Raw genomic sequence first — 22,591 nt, forward strand, 5'->3', positions numbered from 1 at the left:
ATTATATCAAATATTTCAAATGCATTGACATACAAAGTGATGCATCACCCTCGACCCTGACTTAGCCCCATACGTACCTCTAGGGATGTCAGGAAGATTTCTAAATCATTGCTCCACAACATGGTTGGGGTCTTCCTCCTAATGTCAGCCAACTCCTTAGCCTGAATAAGAAAGAGGCAAATATGAAGTTCTCTTACTTGACATAACTGTGGTTAGTACCATAAGACCAAAAATGAATGCTGTTCCATCAACCCTTTTGAATAAACAACGACCGATACATAAAATCCCGCACACTCATTCTTCCCCTTTCTATCAATGTCTCTTCTTCTGAAACATTCAACAGATGCAATCAATACCAAGTACCTCTCCCCCCCCCACCCTCCGTCCTCTCTTGTCATCATCCTCTCAATCCTCCCTAGACATTCCGCAACACCTGTACTTGAGCAGTCTCATATCTGTTATCGGTCCTAACCACTGCTATAATTAAACACCCATCCCAGTTCTTAATCATTATATCATCCCCTCATCAACACCTTTACATCATCAAAGTCCATCCTCCTCCCAACAAAGAAATATCCAGACTTGCCTGATGAATCCTTTGTCAGGCCCTCCCTTCTGGTTGACCCCCTCCCCTCCCCTCCAGTTCAACCCAGCCCCCCCCTTGGGCCTACCCCCCACCCTCCCTCTCTCAGTTCCTGCTTACTCCTCCCCTCATCCTCATACCTTTACAACTCTGTCTCAGTAACTCATCTTCTTTTTTGCGTCAAGCCCTCCCTTCTGCTAATCCCCCTCCAGTCCAACCCAGCCCCCCTTTGGGCCAGCCCCCTTCCCCCTTTCAGTTCTTGCTTACTCCTCCTCATCATCATACCTTTACATCTCTCTGTCTCAGTAACACATCTTTCTTTTTTTGTTAAGCCCTCCCTTCTGCTAACCCCCCTCCAGTCCAACCCAGCCCCCCTTCGGGCCTATCCCTCTCCCCCCTTGCAGTTCCTGCTTACTCCTTCTCATCATTAACCTTTATATCTCTCTTTCTCAGTAACTCTTCTTTCTTTTTTTGTCAGGCCCTCCCTTCTGGCTGACCCCCCTCCAGTCCAATCCAGCCCCCCTCTGAACCTACCCCCCTTCTCAGTTCCTGCTTACTCCTCCCCTCATCATCACACCTTTACATCTCTGTCTCAGTAACTCTTCTTTCGTTCTTCGTCAGGCCCTCCCTTCTGACTGACCCCCCTCCAGTCCAATCTAGGACCCCTCTGGGCCTACCCCCCACCCCTTTCAGTTCCTGCTTACTCCTTCCCTCATCATCATACCTTTATATCTCTCTGCCTCAGTAACTCTTCCTTCTTTTCCTTGGTCAGGCTCCACAAGGCCATTCCCAGCAAGTAGTTGAAGTCTGGTCCCGAGCCAGATGAGGATGTAGCGAGACTCTCCACTTCTTCTTCCTCTCCAGCAGGAGGTTCCTCGTCATCTGCGTCCTTCAGGGTGGCTTCCTTCCAAGCCTTGACGGGGTCCGAGTCGTACCCCTTGTGGACCAGTAGCTTGATCATCTCCTTCTTCGCTTTGTTCTCTGCAGATATTTTAAGGTAAAGATGGGACAATCAAAATTCTATATTCACCCTCTATTACAGACTTTCTAATACACAGACAGAACAATTGGTCAGTTCCTCAGAAGAAAAAGTAAAAAAATAAAAAAGGGTAAACATAAATACAAAGTTATCAAGGACAAATGGTGTTGAAGGGTCTTTTCACTGTACCCTTTCCTGGACTACGCACCTACGACGAGTTTGCCTTCAATCTTTTCCAGGATGAATCTCGCTTGGTTGTTCAGTCGAGAACTCTCGGCCGTGAGTAGACCTTCCAAGTAATCCTTCCTCTTCTGGTAATGTTTGACCCTCAGATCGAAAAACTCTCGGAAGATTTCCTCGACGCTATCGTACCGTTTGATACATCCAGCGGAATCGTACAGGACCTTGACAGAGACAAACACATCGGCATAAAAAAAACCCAGAGATTGACATTAAAGGTTGATTGTCTCATCTACCACAGGGGTGGGCACGAAAATAACCTTTTGAGCCGATTTGAGGTATTTGCAGCCCATCCGAGGGGCTTCATCCATTCAGGATGTTCTTACTACGATGGCAAATATAGAACTCATAGATTATATCAACCTTCTACTTGCACTTTACCCATCTGTAATGCTAGGTTTTACCGTCATAAGTAAGTCATTTGTGTAAATTACCCCAAAGTAAACATTTTCAATATTCCGAGCAATGTTTCGGGTAAGGTATAGAGGGTCGACTTTAACAGGGTATTGAAACAACCTTCCCAATGAATACTCCTAAAGATTATAAAGAATGAGTATTAAGCACAGCATTGATTCTTTACTGGAAACATTCAAGAGCATGGTCATGTTCCATTTTATTACAAAATGACTGCCATGGGAGGGGGGGGGGAATGCACTTATAAATGTAAATATTTTGTGAGCTGCAAATTTAATTAACTGAGAAACTTCAGTCAGGATTTTGCTTCATTTTATATGTACGACTCAATCCTTTTGAAAACTGTACCCCTCCTACAGATTGCAGACAGGGGTCAAAGTTCAACTATATTGTGGATTTCTTACCATCTGGTTTGCCTGAGAAATTGTGGTCTGAAGTTTGAACACTTTATGTAGGCCATCGGCTTCGGCTTTCAGCAGTTTCTCTGGCGCCATCTGGATCACAAATTTAACGGTTGTGTCCGTATGATACTCTTTGTAGTCCCTGCAAGCCGATACAAAAAAAAATTAATAAAAAAACGGGAATCAATTTTCTTATCTTTCATCGGCTGCACACTCACTGGCCGAACGTGACCTTTCTCGACTCGGCAGTTGTAAAACGGAGAGTCATGAATTACCGACAGTATTTGTGGGTGCTTAAAGACTTCAATCGGTCAAGAAATTGCCACATTTGAGTACGTCGGCTTCAGTTTGGAAGACCAACATGCAGAGTTCTCCCCGACTGCAGTCGACAACGTGCGATGATTTGAGACTATGAATATATAGTTTCACCAAATGTTACTAATCACGTGGAAATAGTATTGGTTTGTGACATAAACGAGCAGTCTGTTTTTATTTCTTTAACCAATAAGGGGGGCACAAACAGTCTCGGTGGTTTGGTTAACAAGTTTACAACACAGTTATGATTATAAATTCAACTCCTGAGAAGGCCTTACAAAGCTTTCGCACCGTTTGCACACTCGTGGGAAATTTTTGAAAAATGATTTGCTGGAGGCCAAAAAAAAACCAGCGGTAGTCAAACAGAAATCGGATGCAGTAATGGCAATACTTTGAACTATTCCTTAACATTTTGAGAAGAAGATTTGGATCATAAATTTTATGAACATTTTCAGTCCTCGCTGAATGTTACCGTGTAAGTGTAAAACACAGATGTTCAGACAAGAAAGACCCAGTTCCACTTTCAAAAGTTGGCAAGTCAAGATTAGAACACAGTTACCACTAAGTCACCTGATGACAAAGCCATCCATGAATCCACTTTCTGGAGGCCATTACAAAACGAGAGAAACAATGATAAAACCGATTCATTTTGCGGATTATTGCTCACCAAGTCTAAAATTCTAGTCTCCACTAAAAGATATGAATTTCTCATATATAGGTCTGTATTTATCAATACCACGTTGCGAATACAGAAATCTACACACAAGGAGTCTTGATAACATGGCTCAGAGAGCCCCCCACCCTGCCCCACCCCCTCCCACATACTATGAAAGGAACAGAATTTGGTTCGTTTCTACTAAACACCCAAATTATTTCATCGTCGGCAGATGTTACGCGACTCACAGTATAAGGGGCGGGGTCTTGTCGGTCCCGTGCAGCATCGGTTCCAGGACCTGTTCCTTGTAGGTCTGGGTCCAGCATCGGATTGGGAGCTCCGTAATCTCAATTTTGTTGTCTTCGACCACCGCCACTTCACCACTCACCACGAATCGGTTCGGCTCGATCTCCTCTATGGTTCCTTTGAAGCCTTTATAAGATGGAATCTTGACGATGTTTTAAGAAGAAGAACGAAAAAAAAGTTATAACATCGTCAGGGAGACAGAATGAGTTCTCTTTTGAAAAGGAGATGAAGATTGGACAGTTATTTTCATCTCACTTGACAGCGATGCTTGTGATCAAACCCCCCCCCCCGCCTCCTCCCCCCAACAGCAAAGAAATATTATTTCACTTGGCACATATCCTGGTTCTTAAAGTTCATGTCTTGAGGCTGCCAATTTAACACTGGACTATCCCTTTAAAGCAAAATAGGTTCCAAATGAAGTCAGAACTATTTTATAAGTCGTTTAAGCAAGTTGTTCACCATAACCATAATCTTCATCACATCTTTATCACAGTAGGAGTTGCTTCTCAATTTAATAATGGCTGCTACCCCAATCCATCTTAAATTTATGTACCACTTCTGATTTAACTATTAAAGAGAAACAACACTCTTTATCTTTGGAACCGTAATAGCTCTGAAAATGTTACATGCACACCAGCTCTTCTTTTACTGTTGGTCTATCACACATCAACACTTTAATTTGTATAAGTGATGACAAACGCTGGCCAAGAAAACGGGAGAATATCAGGCACAGGACGGTGAAAAAAAAAACCATATTTTTATACCAGTGGTTGTAGGGGGTGCTCACCATAGGTAACAATTCTTCTCCTTGTAACATCCTCTTGAGGTTATTAACGATATCCCTGGTGCTGTAATTGGGTATCTTGGTGCTCCAGCCCGTTCCGATACCCTCGCTACCATTGACCAGTACCATGGGGATGATGGGACAGTACCATAGAGGCTCCACCTTCTGGTTATCGTCGTACTGGTAGGACAGGAGGTTGTCGTCGTTGTGGTTGAATAGAAGACGGGTCAGGGGACTGGAGGTCGAGAGAAGAAAGAATTAATTTAATGAGACTTGACTCAAAAGTACTCTAAAAGTAGAGAAAAATGCTTGAAATATGTGACAACACCCTCCACAAACCCAAAAGGTTGCTATCGTTCATAAGCAAGCTAGTCAAAAGACTTGAATAAAGTTCGGACGGAAAATCCAACTTTACACATTTACAAAAGAAAAAAGGTTATAGCCCGGACCTTCAATTAACGACAGTGACAGAAACAACTTGGAGAAGTTTAAAGTAACCGATGAGAAGACATTTATAAGTCTTGCAAGGAAGTCTTGGTGAACCTACCTAGTCAGGGAAGTCTTGGTCAACCTAACCTTATTAAGGAAGTCTTGGTCAACCTAACCTTATCAGGGAAGTCTTGGTCAACCTAACCTTATAAGGGAAGTCTTGGTTAACTTATATCAATTGCATACAATCTCAAAGTTTGAAGAATAGGACTTATTTAATTTTAGCATACCGCTATGTTCTGATTGCTCTCTATACACAGTAGGCATCAAAACCACCCTTACCTCAAAGTGGTGAAGATATAACGGGGACTGGCAGCATCCTTTCCCCCGTGGAGTCTGGTACCAAACTGACCGATGGGTTGGAGGAGGTTCACGTTATTACTGCCGACAAAATTCTGGGCCAAATTGATAATGGTTCCCATGAGAGATGCCTATTGGAGCAAAGAAGAACATAAGGGCGAGTGAATTGGATACCTCATGTGTGTGTAGGAACTGTACACCTTATGTGTGTGTAGGAACTGTATACCTCACATGTGTGTAGGAACTGTATACCTTACGTGTGTGTAGGAACTGTATACCTCATGTGTGTAGGAACTGTATACCTCACGTGTGTGTAGGAACTGTATACCTCATGTGTGTGTAGGAACTGTATACCTCATGTGTGTAGGAAATGTATACATCACGTGTGTGTAGGAACTGTATACCTCACATGTGTGTAGGAACTGTATACCTCATGTGTGTAGGAAATGTATACATCACGTGTGTGTAGGAACTGTATACCTCACGTGTGTGTAGGAACTGTGTGTATGGTAGAAAAGTATACCTCATGTATGTGGTAGACAAGTTTATATCATGTGTGTGTAGGAACTGTATACCTCATATATGTATGGTAGAAACTGTATACTTCATGCGTGTAGGAACTGTATACCTCATGTGTGTATGGCAGTAACGTATACCTCGTGTTTGTGGTAGAGAAGTATACCTCGCATGCATGAGTGGTAGAAACGTATACCTCGTATGAGTGGTAGAAACCTATACCTCGAGTGAGTGATAGAAGCGAATACACATTATATCACGATGGAAATTACCAAATCCCAACGACCTAAGTGTTTAGAATCTTTGATGTTTATTGGCTAGACGGATAGTAAGCTGTCTCAAGTCCTGTTAAAGCAGTTCATCATCTTTGTTTTCTTATCGATTGTAATTTTTACCTCTCCGTGATGGTAGGCAGACATTTCCGCGACGGCACCAGCCATTTGAGCGACTTTAATCTCTTTCTTCTCGTACTTTTTGAACGCTGTGAACAGAACCTTCCTTTGGCCTGGTTTCAAGCCTACCATAGCAAAAAAGGGTGAAAACAATATAATTGAGTTAAATGGAGAAGAAAAGGAACACGAAACATCAAAAGTATAACAAGAAATATTGCTACTTTTGTTAAACATGAAACTGATAAGTAATTGTAAGGTTCAGTTTACACTTTTTGGAAGTCTTTATATAATGTTATGTCTTTGGAAGTCATCGCAAGGTAAAAATCTTTTGGAAGTCTTTTCATGATGTAATGTCTCGGCCAAGTTTACACACGTCAAATTACGTTCCTTGAGTACAGCCTATATTCTAGTTTGATACTGCCAAATAATTGGATTGGTTTCAATCTTCATTCTCTGATGACATTTATTTTTATGATACAAATTTGCAAGGATGTTTATACACCCCTTTGCTTCCGATGGATGGGTCCAAACTCTTCCGCCCACAGAAGATACGTAGAGCTGTAATAACAGGACATACCATCTACTGCAGAGGGGATAGATCGTTCGTTGTCTGCATTTGAAAAGAGGACCAGTTCCTTGTTGATGAAATCGTTGAAAGTGACTCTCTTGGTATCCTTGCTGTAGAGGTAGATCTGTATCAAACGAAGAAAAAACAGACATTTTCAAACCAAAATATCATGCTGGATTTAAGAAAGCATGAAGCAACTGTTAAAACAGAAATCCCCACCAAGTTTAATTCTCTAGAAATGAAGGTGGCAAAATGTCTACTCTCAGATATATTCTGCCTTGTTGTGGGCATACGTTTGAATTATGCCGAGCAAATAAATATATATAACCTAAGTTATTGAAACAGAAGCAAACCGAACATAACCATTAACCTCATATCACTGGGACGTCGAAGCGGACATCTTGCAGAAAACTGCGAAGAAAAATTTGCCAAGGCCAAAACTGAAAGTTGTAAAATTTTCAATTCTTTTCTTTAGTTACTGAGTCCTGTCTTATGAGTGTGATAGAGATGTTGCTACTTCCATACAGTATGTTATTGCAAGCTGGAGATAAAATATTATGATTGTGTTTTCAAGGATGAGCCTGGGGTAAAAAAAGAATCACGGAACTTTTCAAAAAGTGCGGTATAGGTTCCAGTTTGCGTATGCTACAGTGTGTTAGGATAATAGTTTTTGTCCCCGAGGTAGAAAAGAAATCACGGATATTCCGCGAATTCGCGGAAAAAGCTCATGCCTGTGTTTTGCAGAAGACGTTCATCCTACATATCTCAGTGTAAGTAATAGTGTAGAGGTGATGTTTTGAAATTTGCTTACATCGCTGAGGCCATGCTCCTTCCGTCTCTTTCTTTCCTCCAACCAGCTGGTCAGCCATTCCTTACGATCCTCGACCTTCTTCTTGGCAAAGGCCTGACGGGGGCAAACGCCAAAAAAAAAAAACACAGCGGGGGTGAAATAATGAGTCCATAATTTTATGATATTATAGACGATGATATCACAAGAAGTCACAAGCTTTTGTGAAAAAGAAATTGTGAAAATTTTATACTGGACCTTCTGACTTACTGACTACCATGAAAACATATTGCATAATGAGAATACCTTTATTTTTGAAAAGTTTCTGAACGAAACTCTTATCACCCAAATTGAACGCAATTTTATTAAAATTATTTAAGGAAATGAAGGATACCCATTTCTTCAGGAAATTCTTTTTATTATCACTAAAAGACCTTTCTCATGGAACATGGGATGAAATTAATACACAAAGGTAGCAACAATATAAGAACATTCCATTTTTTTCCCCCCATTATTTTGTCATTTTACCCCTTTTCCATGAGGTTCGCATGCTGGGAAGCAGAATTTAAAACATCCATGCCTTTTCTGCGACCATGGGAACCTGATATATCTCATAGTTTGATGTTGAGGAGTTAAAACAGGCTTTGTATTTGAACAACCAAGTTGCCATAAGGAGTCTAACCCTTCCCTACCCTTCTCTTACCCCCCACCCCCCCAAATTTCCATGGCCCCCCTCAGGATACGACAGACTGTCCAGGAGCCTTACCAGTTCAATAGCGGCATCATCGTCCGGTCCCAAGTAATCAAAGAGAATACGATGTCTTTCCATGTCAGAGAAGTAATCTTTAGCCTCCTTCATCGTGGAGGTACCCAAACCTGAAATATGAGGGAGGGGGAAAAAATTGATCAAATCTAAAGACATTTATTGGTCATTCTGGGAGGACAGGCCGTCAACATAATCTCTGCAAAGCAGCAAGATATTAGATACAAGATATTAGAGAGGGAGAGAGTATTAGAGAGAGAGAGTTGCCTTCAAATTGTTCTAACAAATACAGTCTGTTTTGTCATTGCAGAAATACTGTTAAGTAGTACTGGTTGCATAACATATGGTCATGGGCCTTGCATGCATAGGGGGGGGGGGGGGGATGGGAGGGGGAGGTTTGAGCTTGACAGGGACATATCAAGCAACAGTTACGGTACACTAACACATCTGACACCTTTAGATATGTAAGGATACCATCCAAAATACAGTTAGCAAGCCATAATTTATATTAACTACAATGACAGCAAAAAAATAAATAAAAATATCATCAATAAATCAATAAAATGACCCACAGACTATGGATGGAACAAACCTTTTTTTCAAAACAAGAGCTGTTGACTTCAAAAAGTTTGATATGAATTCCTAAAAAGGGTCAAAATTTCAAACCTTTGTAATACTTTATCTTCCAGAGTTTCCAGTTCTCGGTTTCTCTCATCCACTCCTCAAACTCGGGGATGGAATAAAACGATAGACTGTCCTTCTGCTTTGTAACCTTAGAAAATGGAGGGAGAGGAGGAAAAAAAATAAAACAACGAAATTAACTCGAATATGTAAAAGTAAGTTGGCGTGCATTTCGATACTAGCAGAATCTTCTTAAAGGCTAAATGACAAGTAACAGTAACAGAAGGGACAAAACCACGCACAGAATACAGACAGGTTAATGAGCATGGTGAACACAAAGAGATAGATGTAAGGGGATTAGTAGACAGTTTTATTTTATTTTGAAATTAACTGGAGACGGAAGGCTAAGAATAACCTTACAGCAGACCCCTACGACTGTTTCCTACAAACTTCTGACCTACAAATTTCATTCAAATGAAGAAGAAAAAAATAATCTCATAAAAGTGACATACCAATATCTAACATACAAATTTCATACAAATGAAAAATGAAAAAAAAAAAAAAAACTCATACAAGTGACATACCAATTTCTGACATGGCAATAATTGCAATCAATGACATTCTACCAAGCCCTCCCTGGACATTGAATTCTGACTCCACCATCTGACCTACCTTTACGATGGGAGTGATGAACTGTTCTACAAAGTTGTGTTTGAGTAGATTAGGCCAGTTGTACTGGATGAAGTTGATCAGTAATCCCTTGATATGTGATCCGTCCTGATCCTGATCCGTCATGATCATCACTTTACCGTACCGTAGGGTCTTCAGCGTCTCCGCCGTCTCGTACTTGTTCTTGTACTGGAGGCCGATGATCTTGATCACGTTGTTAATCTCCGCATTTTCCATGATCTACGGGCGGTGACGGATCGATTGTAAAAATTTATATATTTTCATCGTCAAAAGTGTAGAAAAATATTACAAGACGATTGAGATTATCAACAGACAGGGCTGGACACAATCCTGTTCCAGCCTTTAGGCTCCCACCAGATTGCAATGCCCATGCGGTCTACCGACATTCCCCACCCCACCCCCCACATGCAATACAACAACACCTAAGGAACACACTATATAACATCTAAACATGCTAAACTTACAATTCCATCATCAAACATTGGAGATTGTGGTAATCACATCACAACAAAAATATTGCAACCTTGTGGGGCTTTTGCTCTTTAATACTAATGGTTATTATTCTATGTCACTTTTTCTTGCTTATGATTTGCATATATACTGTAAACATAGGAAAGGTTCATTTCAAACAGAAATGGAGGTGGAATTATTTGGAATAACCTGACAACTGCTTTCAAATATATTTTATTGACATTTTATAATTAGTGGTTGCTGTGAAGATGATATATATGAACTGCATACCTGTTTGTGGGAAGCCTCCCGGACATTCAGAACTTTGCCCCTCAGTGGGAACACCCCGTACCTGTCCCGGCCGATCACGCCGAGACCGCTCACGGCCAACGATTTGGCCGAGTCCCCCTCTGTCAGGATGAGGGTGCAGTCCTTGGAGAAGCGGGTTCCTGCGTCGTTGGCGTCATCCAGCTTGGGAATCCCCTTCAGTTTGGAATGTTTAGACGAGTGGCACTTCTTTTGAAGTTCGGTCTAATTATATGAGACGAGGAAGGAAAGAAAGACTGAAGACAATAGCCACGGTTTGCATAACTAATTACCGATAACTAACATGAGTACTGAAACTGTCGTTACAAGTTAAATAAGGTGTGGGGTCGGGGGATGGTAGTAGATTATCTAAAGTCACAGCTGATGAATCATGGAAGACACTTGCATAGAAGAATGAGGCCAAGTTCCTGAGAATATGAAAGAATAATGCTGTCCAGGCGTAAAATGCTCGTGTCTGATTCATTGAGGCAACATGACAACTAGCAATGTACTGTACACGCTTTAATGTATTCATATTTGAAGACAAATGGACAGACAGACAATTGCAGCACCAACAATCAGGCAGACCAGTTTATTCCCGCTCACTGCTTTATTGCTGCTTCCAAGCATAAAACTACTTGTGGAGTTTTGAGACTATTTGAGATCCCTGAATAAGTTTGATGTTGAAGATTGAATGCAATCATTTCGTGGGCCCCTTCATCAACTCGATTGAAGGGGTAGAGCGTTTGGGTGATCGAGGGCAGCACAGAGATAGAGGCATCGATGGCAAATAAATAATACATGCCTTGAATTGCAAGATTTTAGCCACTAGGTGAAAAAAAGAAGAAGCTAGTGCTTGAAAAGTTTACTGGCCTAAATCAAGTTTTCAGTGGTATTTTCCTGAATTATAAAACACACACATCAGTAACTATGCAGGCTTTTGAGTTCTGATAGCAGCCTCAACAAATTTGCTGATAATAAGCGGTAACACTGGGCTTATGTTATAAGAATCGTCCTGATTCAACAGACTAAAAACATGTACATGTCTGTGCTAAATATATCTCACCCTACCTGTTGCTTGAATTTCATCCACGTTGTGACGCTTTCAACAATACCGACGCTGGTTACCTGTGAAAGAGAGGCAATGAGAGAATAATGGACTAGGATTCTAGAAACTAAAATTCAAAATAATATAAAAATAACAATAATTAAATTAAATTAAAAAAATATGAAAAAGAAAAGAAGAGATGATATAAAGAATGAAACATAAATTTTGGGATATGAGAGCAATGTGAAGTACTTAGATGCAGCAAATAAAATGAGGGCCTTCAGTTTTCATTCGCTACTTCAGAATGTTGGTGTTCAGGTCAATTTGCTGTAAACTCACCAAACAAACAGTAAGGAGCCAGGTATTATTATTAACAAACAATATTTTCATTATTCGAAGGAACAATTTTTGCTAAATTTGAAGGAACAACATTTTGAAAAATTTGAAGGACTAATGGTTTGGGTAATTGAAAGAACAATAGTTTGTTTTTTTGGAAGGAACAATACAAGAACTCAAAATTGTTCATAATTTCAAATTATTTGTGACATAATTTATTGACTGTCTAGTGCCTTATACGGACGGAACAGTACCTGTGCCAGAAATAGCTAAAAAAAAACTTAGTATTAAACTGTCACCAGATCTCCTGGTCAGAGGAACTCAAAATTTCTAAGACCAATATTTCCAATCCATCAATTTGGTCAATCTTTTCATGAGCAGTTTCACTTACAGCTTTCAGAAATTTGTCGCTGAGGGGAGCCGTCGATCCAAACTTCTTGGCTTGGAGCGTCATGTTCTCCTTGGTCTGCGAGTCAAAGGTCGGGTTTTCGACCAGACAATTCACAAAGAGCCAGACGTGGTTTTTCAGCTGAAGGGGCAATTGAAGAAAAAATTTTAAAATTTAAAACAGTTTAATGCAAAGGCTTTTCGCTTCTTATTCTTTCGTTCTTAATGGCAACTTTTGATACAGAGAGGTTCTTCACCCATGAAATAAAGTCAACTCTCTCTGGTTGAGACTGTTATTACTACCTAATAAATGTTGTTGGGACCTCACTGCTTCTGCCACCACCCCCTTTGCCCCAATATTCCCACACCCCCCAACACACTTTCCAGCACAAATTAAGACTCACTGTACAAGTTCGCACTCATGTATTCAACACATTTAGATGATCGTATTTTACCTGAAATGGTTTGATGTTGACACCACCTTTATTCTTCCGCTTGACAATGTCCATCAGCTTTCCCACCACCTGGTCGCTGATGTAATCAACATGGCGGCCACCCTGGAAAGTGATGGAAAAATGAAAATGTTATGGCAGGAATCAAGGGTTTGATTTGACATCAAAAGATCACGTCGAGATGCAGTATAAACACAGACGACATTATCAAACAAATCACAATTTTCTGCATTTTCATGGAAATTAATGTTTGCGATATTTCGTCAAAAATACCAGACTCTATCTCCACTATTTTTTTTTTCAGGTTCATGCATTGTCTCTACAATTGTAAATTAACTTCACAAGAAAACTTTTGTAAAAAAAAATTGTGTGAAAAAGGTTTGTAATTAAACAAACGGGAGAATGAAAAAAAAAAAAAGGCCCAAAAATTATGCAAAGTCATTGAAATTTGGGACTGGTGCAAGCAACCCTGAATTGTTGTACTACAATGTTTTTCTTCATTTTGGAAACATTGATGCTGTAAATAAAGTAAACAGCTTGCAGCTTCCAAATGTGGTGACAAGTTAGCATCATTCAAAACACTCTCCATAGTTACAATTAATGATAGATAGATAGATAGATATATAGATATTTATTCAGCCACTGATCATAGAAATACAATGGAAATTGGGTTAAAAACAAGAGCTCAAAAGTCAAAACGAGTACAAACTAAAACAGATTCAAAATATAAATGGATACCAGGATGAAAATGTTGCTGAGACATGAAACACACAGGGTTAAAAATACGTCATAAACCCGAAAATTGGTATTTATACAGATTAATAAAATCAAGATTACGAAAGATTGCACAATAAATGGCACAAACAGCAAGCTAAGGACGTAGCGTACAACAGGGATGAGCCTGGGGTACAAAAAATATCACAGAAATTTGCAAAAATTTCGGTATAGGCTCCAGTTTGCGTATGCTACAATGTGTTAGGATAATAGTTTTTGTCCCCGAGGTAGAAAAGAAATCACAGATATTCCACGAATTCGCGGAAAAAGCTCATGCCTGGTAACAATCAACGAGTAATTGTCAGAAGAAAAGAGACATTGTTCTCGGTGGTTACCTTTGTTGTTGCGATACTGTTGACAAAGCTGACCTGTTGGAAGCCCTTCTCACTCATGGCCAGACAAACCTCCCACCTATCGTTCACCTTTTCCTCGACCAGTTTCAGCGGCGCACCATCGTCGGTGGTTTTATCTTTCAGATACAGCTCGCAGTATGATTTAAAACTAACCACCTGAAGATTATCAAAAATAAATTAATAAATTACGAATGAGCTGCAAGCTATTAGCATATCTTAGAGTCAACATTATCACAGCCTTTGAAATCAACAGTACTACCCCACACCCACCCTGTATATATTTATCAGAGGCCTGTAAAACTCGCTCAAATTTTAAGAATGTATTATTCTTCTCACGGTATAGAAATTCTTCCCTAACGCTGAGGCTGTTTAAAACTGACGTGAAAAAAAAGAAGAAAGCCAAACGAGGAAATTTCAACACTGACTTGTATTCCTCCAAGGACGCTATGAGAATTAAAAGTTAATGTGAAAACCTGTACGCAAGTCTATATCCCTTCCAGGCTCTACAAAGCAGTAAGGAAATTATTCTGCTTGGGCAGTTTGTTAAAAAAATAGCAGGCAATTACAATACTTTTAAAATTATTCTCGTATTTATGAGAATGAACTTCAGAAATCTGCCCCGCTTCCATGATACCTAATCATTTAACAGATTTATCGATTTATTTAGATTTGGAAGAGGCTTACTGACATTCTGACAATCACCAAAATTCTGCATGCTCAAGCCGGTTACTTGTTCAAGTTAAAGGGACTAACCGGAAGCTTGGTACCGTTCAGGTACACTTTGACTCCTTTAGACACTCCGGCGATGTCGTAAGCCCTCCTGGTTAGAAGAGCCACCGTATCTTTATCCAGGACGGACATTTTGAACTTCTCCAAGTCGGGGCTGAAGGTGATTTCGGTGTAGTCGCTCCCCATGAAGTCTGTGAGTGCTGGCTCCGTCTTCTTGGTCATGTTCTTACTCCAGGTCTAAGTAAAAAATAATGAAAAATCAGAAGAGGAGGAAAGTCCTGGTATGTATGTATGTATGTATTTTAGATCCTCCTGCAAGCAGGAACTCGCGAAGAAGCCTCATTGGCTTATCAAAGCCGCAAGCTGACCAAAGTCAGTCTCTTACATTCATATTTAACGTCCATGATTATGAATTGACTACAATTCTGTAACTGGACGACATACATTAATCTTGGAGTGACTCGAACCGGGGACGTTATGATTGGAAGCCTGCACCGGCGTAAACCACTGAGGGCTGAAAGTAGATTAAACCTGTCACCACCACTTTTGGACAATGTTCAAATGAACTAACCTTCATTTTAGTGAGAGCTGTTTAGTTATACCAGGGAGCTGCTACTCTAACATAGCAGCTCCCTGGTTATACGTAAGGTGCCCATGTTTCGACAGACGTTAAAGTAGTTTCAAAGGGGTTGTTTGCTCGGTCACAAAATTAATTATTGATGCTACGTTGCAGAGTGGTAAAGAATTTAAAAACCACAAGTTTCTGTCAGTTTAGGTTGTACTGTATATGTATAACACTTTTAATTGTTGAGAAATGACCCTGTCATTTTGTCAACAGCTGAGGTTAATCAGTTGAAGTGACTGGACTATGTAGTCTAACTACAAACAAATCATTACAGTAGGTCAGTTCCTCAAATGCAACACTAAATTTGATTTGAAAACAAAGACTTTTATGACTTTAAGTGACCTGTTATAAACTCAGAATTTCACAAATTAATATGACAAGGACAAAAAGGATACCGTGTTGTTTTACAAGAAGATTAAACAACAATTAATTTTGTATATGATATATTATAAAACAAAGGATATAACAAAATAATTTAACATAAAGGACTCCACTGAGCAGCCGAAATCATCATCATCATCAATTAATAATGACATTAAAGGATCATTTCAGAGAGTATGCATTGATATTTCAACGGTGAATGTCTTAAAAACCAGGAAAAACTAGAGAAACATCACTTGCACTCAAACGCTCCCTCTTTCTTGGACTATTCCTATGATCAAGACTTTAAATTCTGCCCATCTCGTCATCCTCTGAGAAAGTTAAGAGGCAACTACTCAATATCTCGCAACGGGTCTTCTGGGACAACCATGGAACAAACTGTAGCAACGCAATGCTGCCTAGTCTCATTGCCTTTGTAGATACGGCATATATATTCTTCATTGTATGTAACAGCTATGCCCATTGGCAGTTACATACAGTATCACATTTTAAATGAATTTGGTGAGAAAATGAGTAAAATATACAAATTCAACCAGAATATCAGATCTCAAACAGCAATGTTGCAACATCGAGGAATAATTTTGTGTTCCCCATTTTGTGCAAACTACTGACGTTTAAGAGGACTTTTATGATTTTGAACTAGGAACTTCTAAAACTCAACATAATCAAGCTACTTTTCTGAAAACCCAAAAAAGAAAAAGAAAGAAAGAAAAAGGGAAAAATAAGACCCTTAAAGACTACGCATGGTAATGCTAAAGACAACAAAAACTTGTCTCAAAACATTGTGATACGCTTTGAAATGTAGGTGACCTTTGACATAGGTCTCTCAGACAGATTTTTATACTATATCCAAATTAAATGTGCATAGGCAGAGAATTTTGACGGAAGAAGATGAGCAAAATGAACAGGTTTTATAAATATTTAACTGAACTGTTTGTGGAAATAGAAATAATCAAAGTAACCTTTCTACCTGTTTAAATTTTCTCTTGTATTCTTTGTTGGCTGTTACGACCGTGAACTTGTTACTGAAAACATTACACAGCTTGGCTCCATAACCGTTCCTTCCACCTGCAATGGTAAAAAGATATCGACGTATCCTAACATTATTCTCTACCTGTAAGACGAAGGCCTACATTTGTGTCTAGGTAATATGTTAAAGTGTTAACAATGACAGCCAAACGCCAGGCCATCCATAGATCATGTTCAGAGGTTTCACATATTTTTAGATTCAATATTTGCAAAACTCTTCCCCATAATTACAGAAAATTAAAACCGTAATAAATAATTAACAAACATACAGAATTGAAGCAAATGTGGCTCGATGATGTCATATGATCAGTCTTCATTGTTCTTGGTATTAAAAACATTAAATCTGTATCATAGCTCAAATCAAATAAGATTTTTCTTAGCTGTTTTACGAAGGTCGTTCATGACATTTGTAACATCTCAATAACTTAGCCCAATAGCAATGTGTAGGGTTTGTATGGAAAAATCTGGCTTCAAGGGGGGAAAAAATGCTAAAAGATCATGAAAATCTTGCTTTTTGCCTATTTGGTATGGAACATTTATGGTTAAGTTTAAAAGCAATCAACTCCTACCAACCAGTTTATCCCAATATGGATATATCTCAACATATTTGTTTAATGGTTTCATGAATTAGCAAAATTTCCAAATCAAAAAAGAATTAGCATAGTCGAGAAAATGCAGTCCCCTCCCTACAGTGCCATTGTACTTTCCATGCAACATTGCAGATAATGGCAACTGTTCAGTCACACCTTTGCTTGTGAATATAGAGCACACTCAAAGTACGGCCAGAAAAGTCCCCTATCTCATTTTCTGCCATTTTAATTACTTATTACGAAAAATTGAGACCGTAAATTTTCCTCAAAATTAGCTAAATTCGAAGACATGTCTTCCACACTATTTGCAATATCAGACATAAAATACTTTACATTTATGAAAAAGATGCCTCCAAACCTGACACAAATTTAGGGCTCTTAAAATGCAATCTGGATTTGGTTGCTAGGCGGGGCCGTATCCTAGCAACCAAAATGTGTTCAATAGATTTTTTACCCAATTTCATCCTTTGAGACATGTGGCAAGACACCATATCAATTTCAGGCGATTCTGAGAGGGCCGACATGGAATCAACCCAAAAATCTGTTGATTTGGCATGGATTGACCCATATGTTACATCGCATACTTTACCTGTAACCTTCTTTTGGGTATCGTCAAAGTTACTCGATGTCAACAGATGGCCAAAGATCATTTCAGGAACGAACATTTTCTCTTTCTGGTGTTCTATGACCGGTATGCCGCGACCGTTATTCCAGACACTTATGACGTTCTTTTCTCTGTAACGAAAATGGATGCAAAAGGTAAGTCCGGTAAACGGAAGTAAACGGGGAAGCTTGATAAGCACACAGTCCCAGTACACTGATATAATACAGTATGTTCTACTTTTAAAGTGATGACAGCTCAGGGGTTCATGTCTTGGACTGATGATAGCTCAGGGGTTAATCTGTTACCTGACACCAAGATAACTTCTGTCAATGTGCAGATCTGTGATATCACACAGGATTGCTTAAAGTTCTTTCAAGCAGGATACGTCAAAGTCTGTTACCTTGAAATGTTTGATCACAAGTAGGATTTTCTAGACATTTTAGAAGCTCTAGAATGATGGACTGAAAGTTAAAGTTGACCATTCATTTCTAAGAGCTGTCTTTCCTTTGGTCTCTTTCCAAATGGGTCCAAAGTCTGTTTTCATTTCAGTTAGACTATAAAAGTCTTGCTAGGATTGAAACGTCAGGCACTCTGACTATAACATATTTACATTTTATTTTCATATCATTTATTACTTGTATATTTATTTGATATATTTATATCCACGCAGGCTTTTTTGCAACAGTCTTCTCTCTTAAATTGTAAATGCTGTTTTTCTCAAAACACAGCATGTGGAAGTGACTGCAAAGTCACCAGGATGCTAACAAGGTGTTCCTATTCAAGCAGTGACAAATACTTTTTACGTTGCCTGTGGAATATAATTTTTAAGGTCAAAACTTTGATAATTAACAGAGGAATACTTACGGATCGATGGTAATTTTGATGCAGTTCATGGATGGATCTCTCTGTTTGTTATCCGAAGCATTGACTGAAGAGTTAAAGAAAACGGAGCTTAAATTTGAAAGTCCCGCCTTCTTCCAGGCATTCAAAAGTAAAAACAAAATTACTGCCGAGTGCCATAATAATTGAATATTCATTTCCTTTTCCAACCATGCCAATACATTTGAGCATGGATATCACACAATGTGTGAGTAACTTGCCCAACTGTACAAAGACAAAATGTTCATTACTCAAGAGTCAAGGGTACTGTGTAGCTAGTATGGTATGAATGTTCGCCTTCACGGACATGAAACAATTTTAACATAGAAATGAAAATTTGCACAGAAGGTATAACTGACATCGGCTAGTTAAGAATTTCAGGGACCTGGGACAATTTCTGTACAGTGTTTGTAAAGTCTTTAAATGATTGCTTTTATATACATCGCAAAGGAGTCAATAAAATCATTAAATTGAACACCGATTTATGCAATTTTTGCAAACAGAAGCTTTCAATTCCAACGTTTTGCATCGCAATTAAGAGGTTAAGCGTGACAAACTGAGACTGTAATCTAGACACTTTTTGTATAGAAATATTTTCTAATCTCTGCTAAAATTGAGATAATTTCTTGCAAGTTAATATTACTTTAGGGACTGTCAGTTAATTGGATGAGCTAGCAAGCAGAACTCCATTGCAATCATGACACAGAGGCCAAACACACTCCGCTTAATCTGAGCAAAACGTGGCAGACGAAATCAGAAACACATTACATCTGACCGTTACTCACCCAAAATTTCATCAAATATTTTGTACAGGCCAGGGACGAAGGTGACATCTCGATTTACAAACACGCCTCCTTCATCGACCACCCACATATTCTGCGAGGAGAAACGAAAAGTTAGATGCGAAACAGATCTTCTAGAAGTAATATATTGGTACGATGAATTTAGAATATTTACTGCAATGCGGACTGTAGAAAGACATGTTACATACTTTGAGAATGAAGATGTCACAGAAAAACAGGGAGATTTTCACTTGCTGGGTACAGTCTTTTGTTCATTCGTTTTTTGCTTTCTTTGTAACATTTCTCTCCTGTGCATATATCCACCCTTCAGTCTGGATATGGAGTCTGGACGCATTATAAATCACCATTATCATTATAAGACTTGATACGAGGAGTGCCTGAACAAGGAAATGTTCAGGAATAAATTGATTCATTAGTACTGTAATTGCTTTATTTGCCAGGACTAAACAAAGGTTTACTGTATGTGCATGTCCTAGTTTGAAAAAATTGCAGCCTTCCTTTTAAGAAGTACTTGGTAGGCTCGATCAAATCCACAACCTGGATGTATTACTGACCAGAGTTGGCAGAGTCACATTAGTGTCAGCCTACTTTGCTACTTTTCACAAGTGCACCCCCCCCCCCCCCCCCATCCAGTCCATCAATGAAGTAAGTTTAAACAAGAACAATAACACTGGAGATGTAGGTACAGGACTTGAACAAACAACAATTTAAAGTGGCCATGACACGAAAATTTCAAAGTCCTATATTTTTGGGATCCATCAAAGAATGTTCTCTAGAACATGTATCAACCATTCTGCCAGTTTAAAACTTGATTTTTCAAGTCGAAAATTGAGAATGAATTTACCCTTTTCGGCGTTTGAAACTTTGTTTACTCGAAAATTTTCCGATTCGCATGACGTCATGTGACGTCACGTTTTGAACACATTTACGATCCTCCGAATATACCATTCACGTACACAGTAGACAAGTACACATACCACTAGTAGTTACTAAACAAAACACCGACCACAAGTGCGATATCAAATCAAAATTTCCTGTGAAATGGCGGATCCAGAACCAATTGCGGCAACCGAAGTTCAAAGTGATAATGGTTCTTCACTAGGCAGTGAAATTGGGCTATAATTAGAGTGCCCTTTCTCATATTCGAAGCAGAGAGTGAAGGCGACGATCATTCCAATATTGAACCGAACGTTGAGGGTGGAGCGGAGGTGTTAGAACCGTATCAGTTCGAGCCTGTTAAACGAGCCGAAATTGAAGCTCCACAACATATCGAAGAAGAAATCCGTTCGAAACCATTGCAAGGAACATACAACGTGGTAAGAATTTATTAACGAAGCATTTAAAAACAAAATCCAGTCCATTTTGTGCATGTGTTGTTGGAATTCGCGGAACACCCTAAACCGTATTGTGCGTTGTGTTACGGTAACTTACAACCCATATGTAGAGTGTGTAGTACTAGTAGGGTTGTTGCATACTGAAAGTTTGGCTCGGGGATGTAAGTTGCATTATGCAGCCATGCTAGGTAGGCATATTTGTTATTTCATACTCATTATTACTTGGCTAGTACTTTGGCCTGGAGTTTTGCAAATCAATTTTCTGAAACAAAAGAATGTTTCATGATACACGGAAGGTGTAAAATCACAACAAATGTAACCATAACTGTACATTGTATGCCTGCTTGTTATTGTGGACATCATGGCCAACATTAATACATTTTGAACTTTCATAAATTTTTTCCCAGGCAGTACAGATACATAGCCTACGGTCAACAGGTTCAATGATACTTGGGGTTCCTAGCAAGACACGTCAGGGTTGTGCTACCATCATGTGCAGTCCAAAGGATCAGAAGTGATTTTCCAGCCAATGGTCATTACACTGGATTCAAGTTGCCAGGAGAAAACTCATTGTATAGGAAGCCTTGGTTGAGAAATTCCTCCAGGAACACCTTTTCTAAACTACAATTGTGTTGGATTATCAATCCGTCAGGGTTCCCTCAGTGTTGATATATTGAAATTCAAGACTTTTAATTCAGGATGAAAAGGTTATTTTCCAGACCCAACATCAACAATGAAAGAAAAGGCATGTTTTGAAGCATTTGGACACAAGTATTGGCGTGACCGTGATGTCATATAATATGTGCATAAGGGAACGGGCATTGACCTTTTTAGGGGCATTTACCTCCCAGACGTTTGATTCGTACCTTTAATCTGGAAGCCAAAATATCCATATCACCAATGATATTTGACAGAAAAGTCATAATAAAGACCAATGGAGGCAGCAGAACTCTTGAATGTTTAGACTTTGTTTCTTCAGCAGCAGTTGGTTTGTTTTGTAGTCTTTCTTCAAAAACTCAGCAGTACACCCTGTTAATGGTCTTCGATTGTTTTAATGCGTGTGATGCTGCGTTTCACGTTGCCCATCAGTGTTGTACGTGTCGTCGTGCTTGTGTAACATTTTTGCATGTGAGTTACTTCGTGCAGTGTTTCTTGGTTTAAATAACCCTTTATTGTATTTGATTCTGGATTATTCTAATTAATTTGTCACAACAACGATTGATAGCGATGGACATGCAACTGCTTTGTAGGCTTAAAGCAAAAAAATTCATGTAAGTTGTTTTCTTTTAACCTCCTTTGATGTCACAAATCACATTAGTGTAATTTAAGAATGATAATGTTTATGGAAAGTACAGTTTTACTTTTATGTCATATAATACAATGATTGTTGTTAATGTTAGTTCAGATTGTCCAGAATGACTGTCTAGAACTGATATTGAATAAATTTTGTTCAATGATTTAACACTTGAACTATGTTGTGTGAATTTTTGGCTCTGTGACTTTAAAATAAATCGCTTTGAGATTTAATTAAACACCCTTTGGAATAAAATCTTTTTACCTACCTATTTTGACCCATCCCCATTACCCCCACTCCCTCCACAACATAAAAAATGGTTTTCCTGGAATAGGAATAAGAAATTATTGCTATAACTAACTGATCCAGCATATTCCAGAAATAAATTGGGGCACTGAGATTTGTTCACAAGAA

The 22,591-nt window shown here is 39.1% G+C and overlaps 1 protein-coding gene and 1 long non-coding RNA gene across 3 annotated transcripts in view; one reads left to right on the forward strand and one right to left on the reverse strand.

Moving 5' to 3' along the window:
• LOC139964801 (DNA topoisomerase 2-alpha-like) overlaps positions 1-22,591 on the reverse strand; it is a 38,465-nt gene that overhangs the window by 12,736 nt on the left and 3,138 nt on the right. For both annotated transcript variants that reach the window (XM_071966773.1, XM_071966775.1), the window contains exons 3-25: positions 19,532-19,622; positions 18,732-18,795; positions 17,853-17,998; positions 16,615-16,712; positions 14,663-14,875; positions 13,892-14,065; positions 12,786-12,887; positions 12,335-12,472; positions 11,631-11,687; positions 10,545-10,784; positions 9,786-10,022; positions 9,159-9,264; positions 8,496-8,605; positions 7,754-7,846; positions 6,952-7,066; positions 6,378-6,499; positions 5,449-5,597; positions 4,681-4,912; positions 3,836-4,035; positions 2,621-2,759; positions 1,771-1,966; positions 1,308-1,564; positions 78-161 (exon numbers count right to left, since the gene is read on the reverse strand). In XM_071966773.1, coding sequence (XP_071822874.1) covers positions 78-161; positions 1,308-1,564; positions 1,771-1,966; positions 2,621-2,759; positions 3,836-4,035; positions 4,681-4,912; positions 5,449-5,597; positions 6,378-6,499; positions 6,952-7,066; positions 7,754-7,846; positions 8,496-8,605; positions 9,159-9,264; positions 9,786-10,022; positions 10,545-10,784; positions 11,631-11,687; positions 12,335-12,472; positions 12,786-12,887; positions 13,892-14,065; positions 14,663-14,875; positions 16,615-16,712; positions 17,853-17,998; positions 18,732-18,795; positions 19,532-19,622 — 3,363 coding nt within the window. The remainder of the gene's footprint in view (positions 1-77; positions 162-1,307; positions 1,565-1,770; positions 1,967-2,620; positions 2,760-3,835; positions 4,036-4,680; positions 4,913-5,448; positions 5,598-6,377; positions 6,500-6,951; positions 7,067-7,753; positions 7,847-8,495; positions 8,606-9,158; positions 9,265-9,785; positions 10,023-10,544; positions 10,785-11,630; positions 11,688-12,334; positions 12,473-12,785; positions 12,888-13,891; positions 14,066-14,662; positions 14,876-16,614; positions 16,713-17,852; positions 17,999-18,731; positions 18,796-19,531; positions 19,623-22,591) is intronic.
• On the forward strand, positions 20,191-22,345 carry LOC139964817 (uncharacterized). Its single transcript, XR_011792099.1, has 2 exons — positions 20,191-20,865; positions 21,291-22,345. It is a non-coding gene; the product is annotated as an uncharacterized lncRNA (long non-coding RNA).

Source organism: Apostichopus japonicus, chromosome 23 (genome assembly GCF_037975245.1).
Source record: "Apostichopus japonicus isolate 1M-3 chromosome 23, ASM3797524v1, whole genome shotgun sequence".
Lineage (NCBI taxonomy): Eukaryota > Metazoa > Echinodermata > Holothuroidea > Aspidochirotida > Stichopodidae > Apostichopus > Apostichopus japonicus.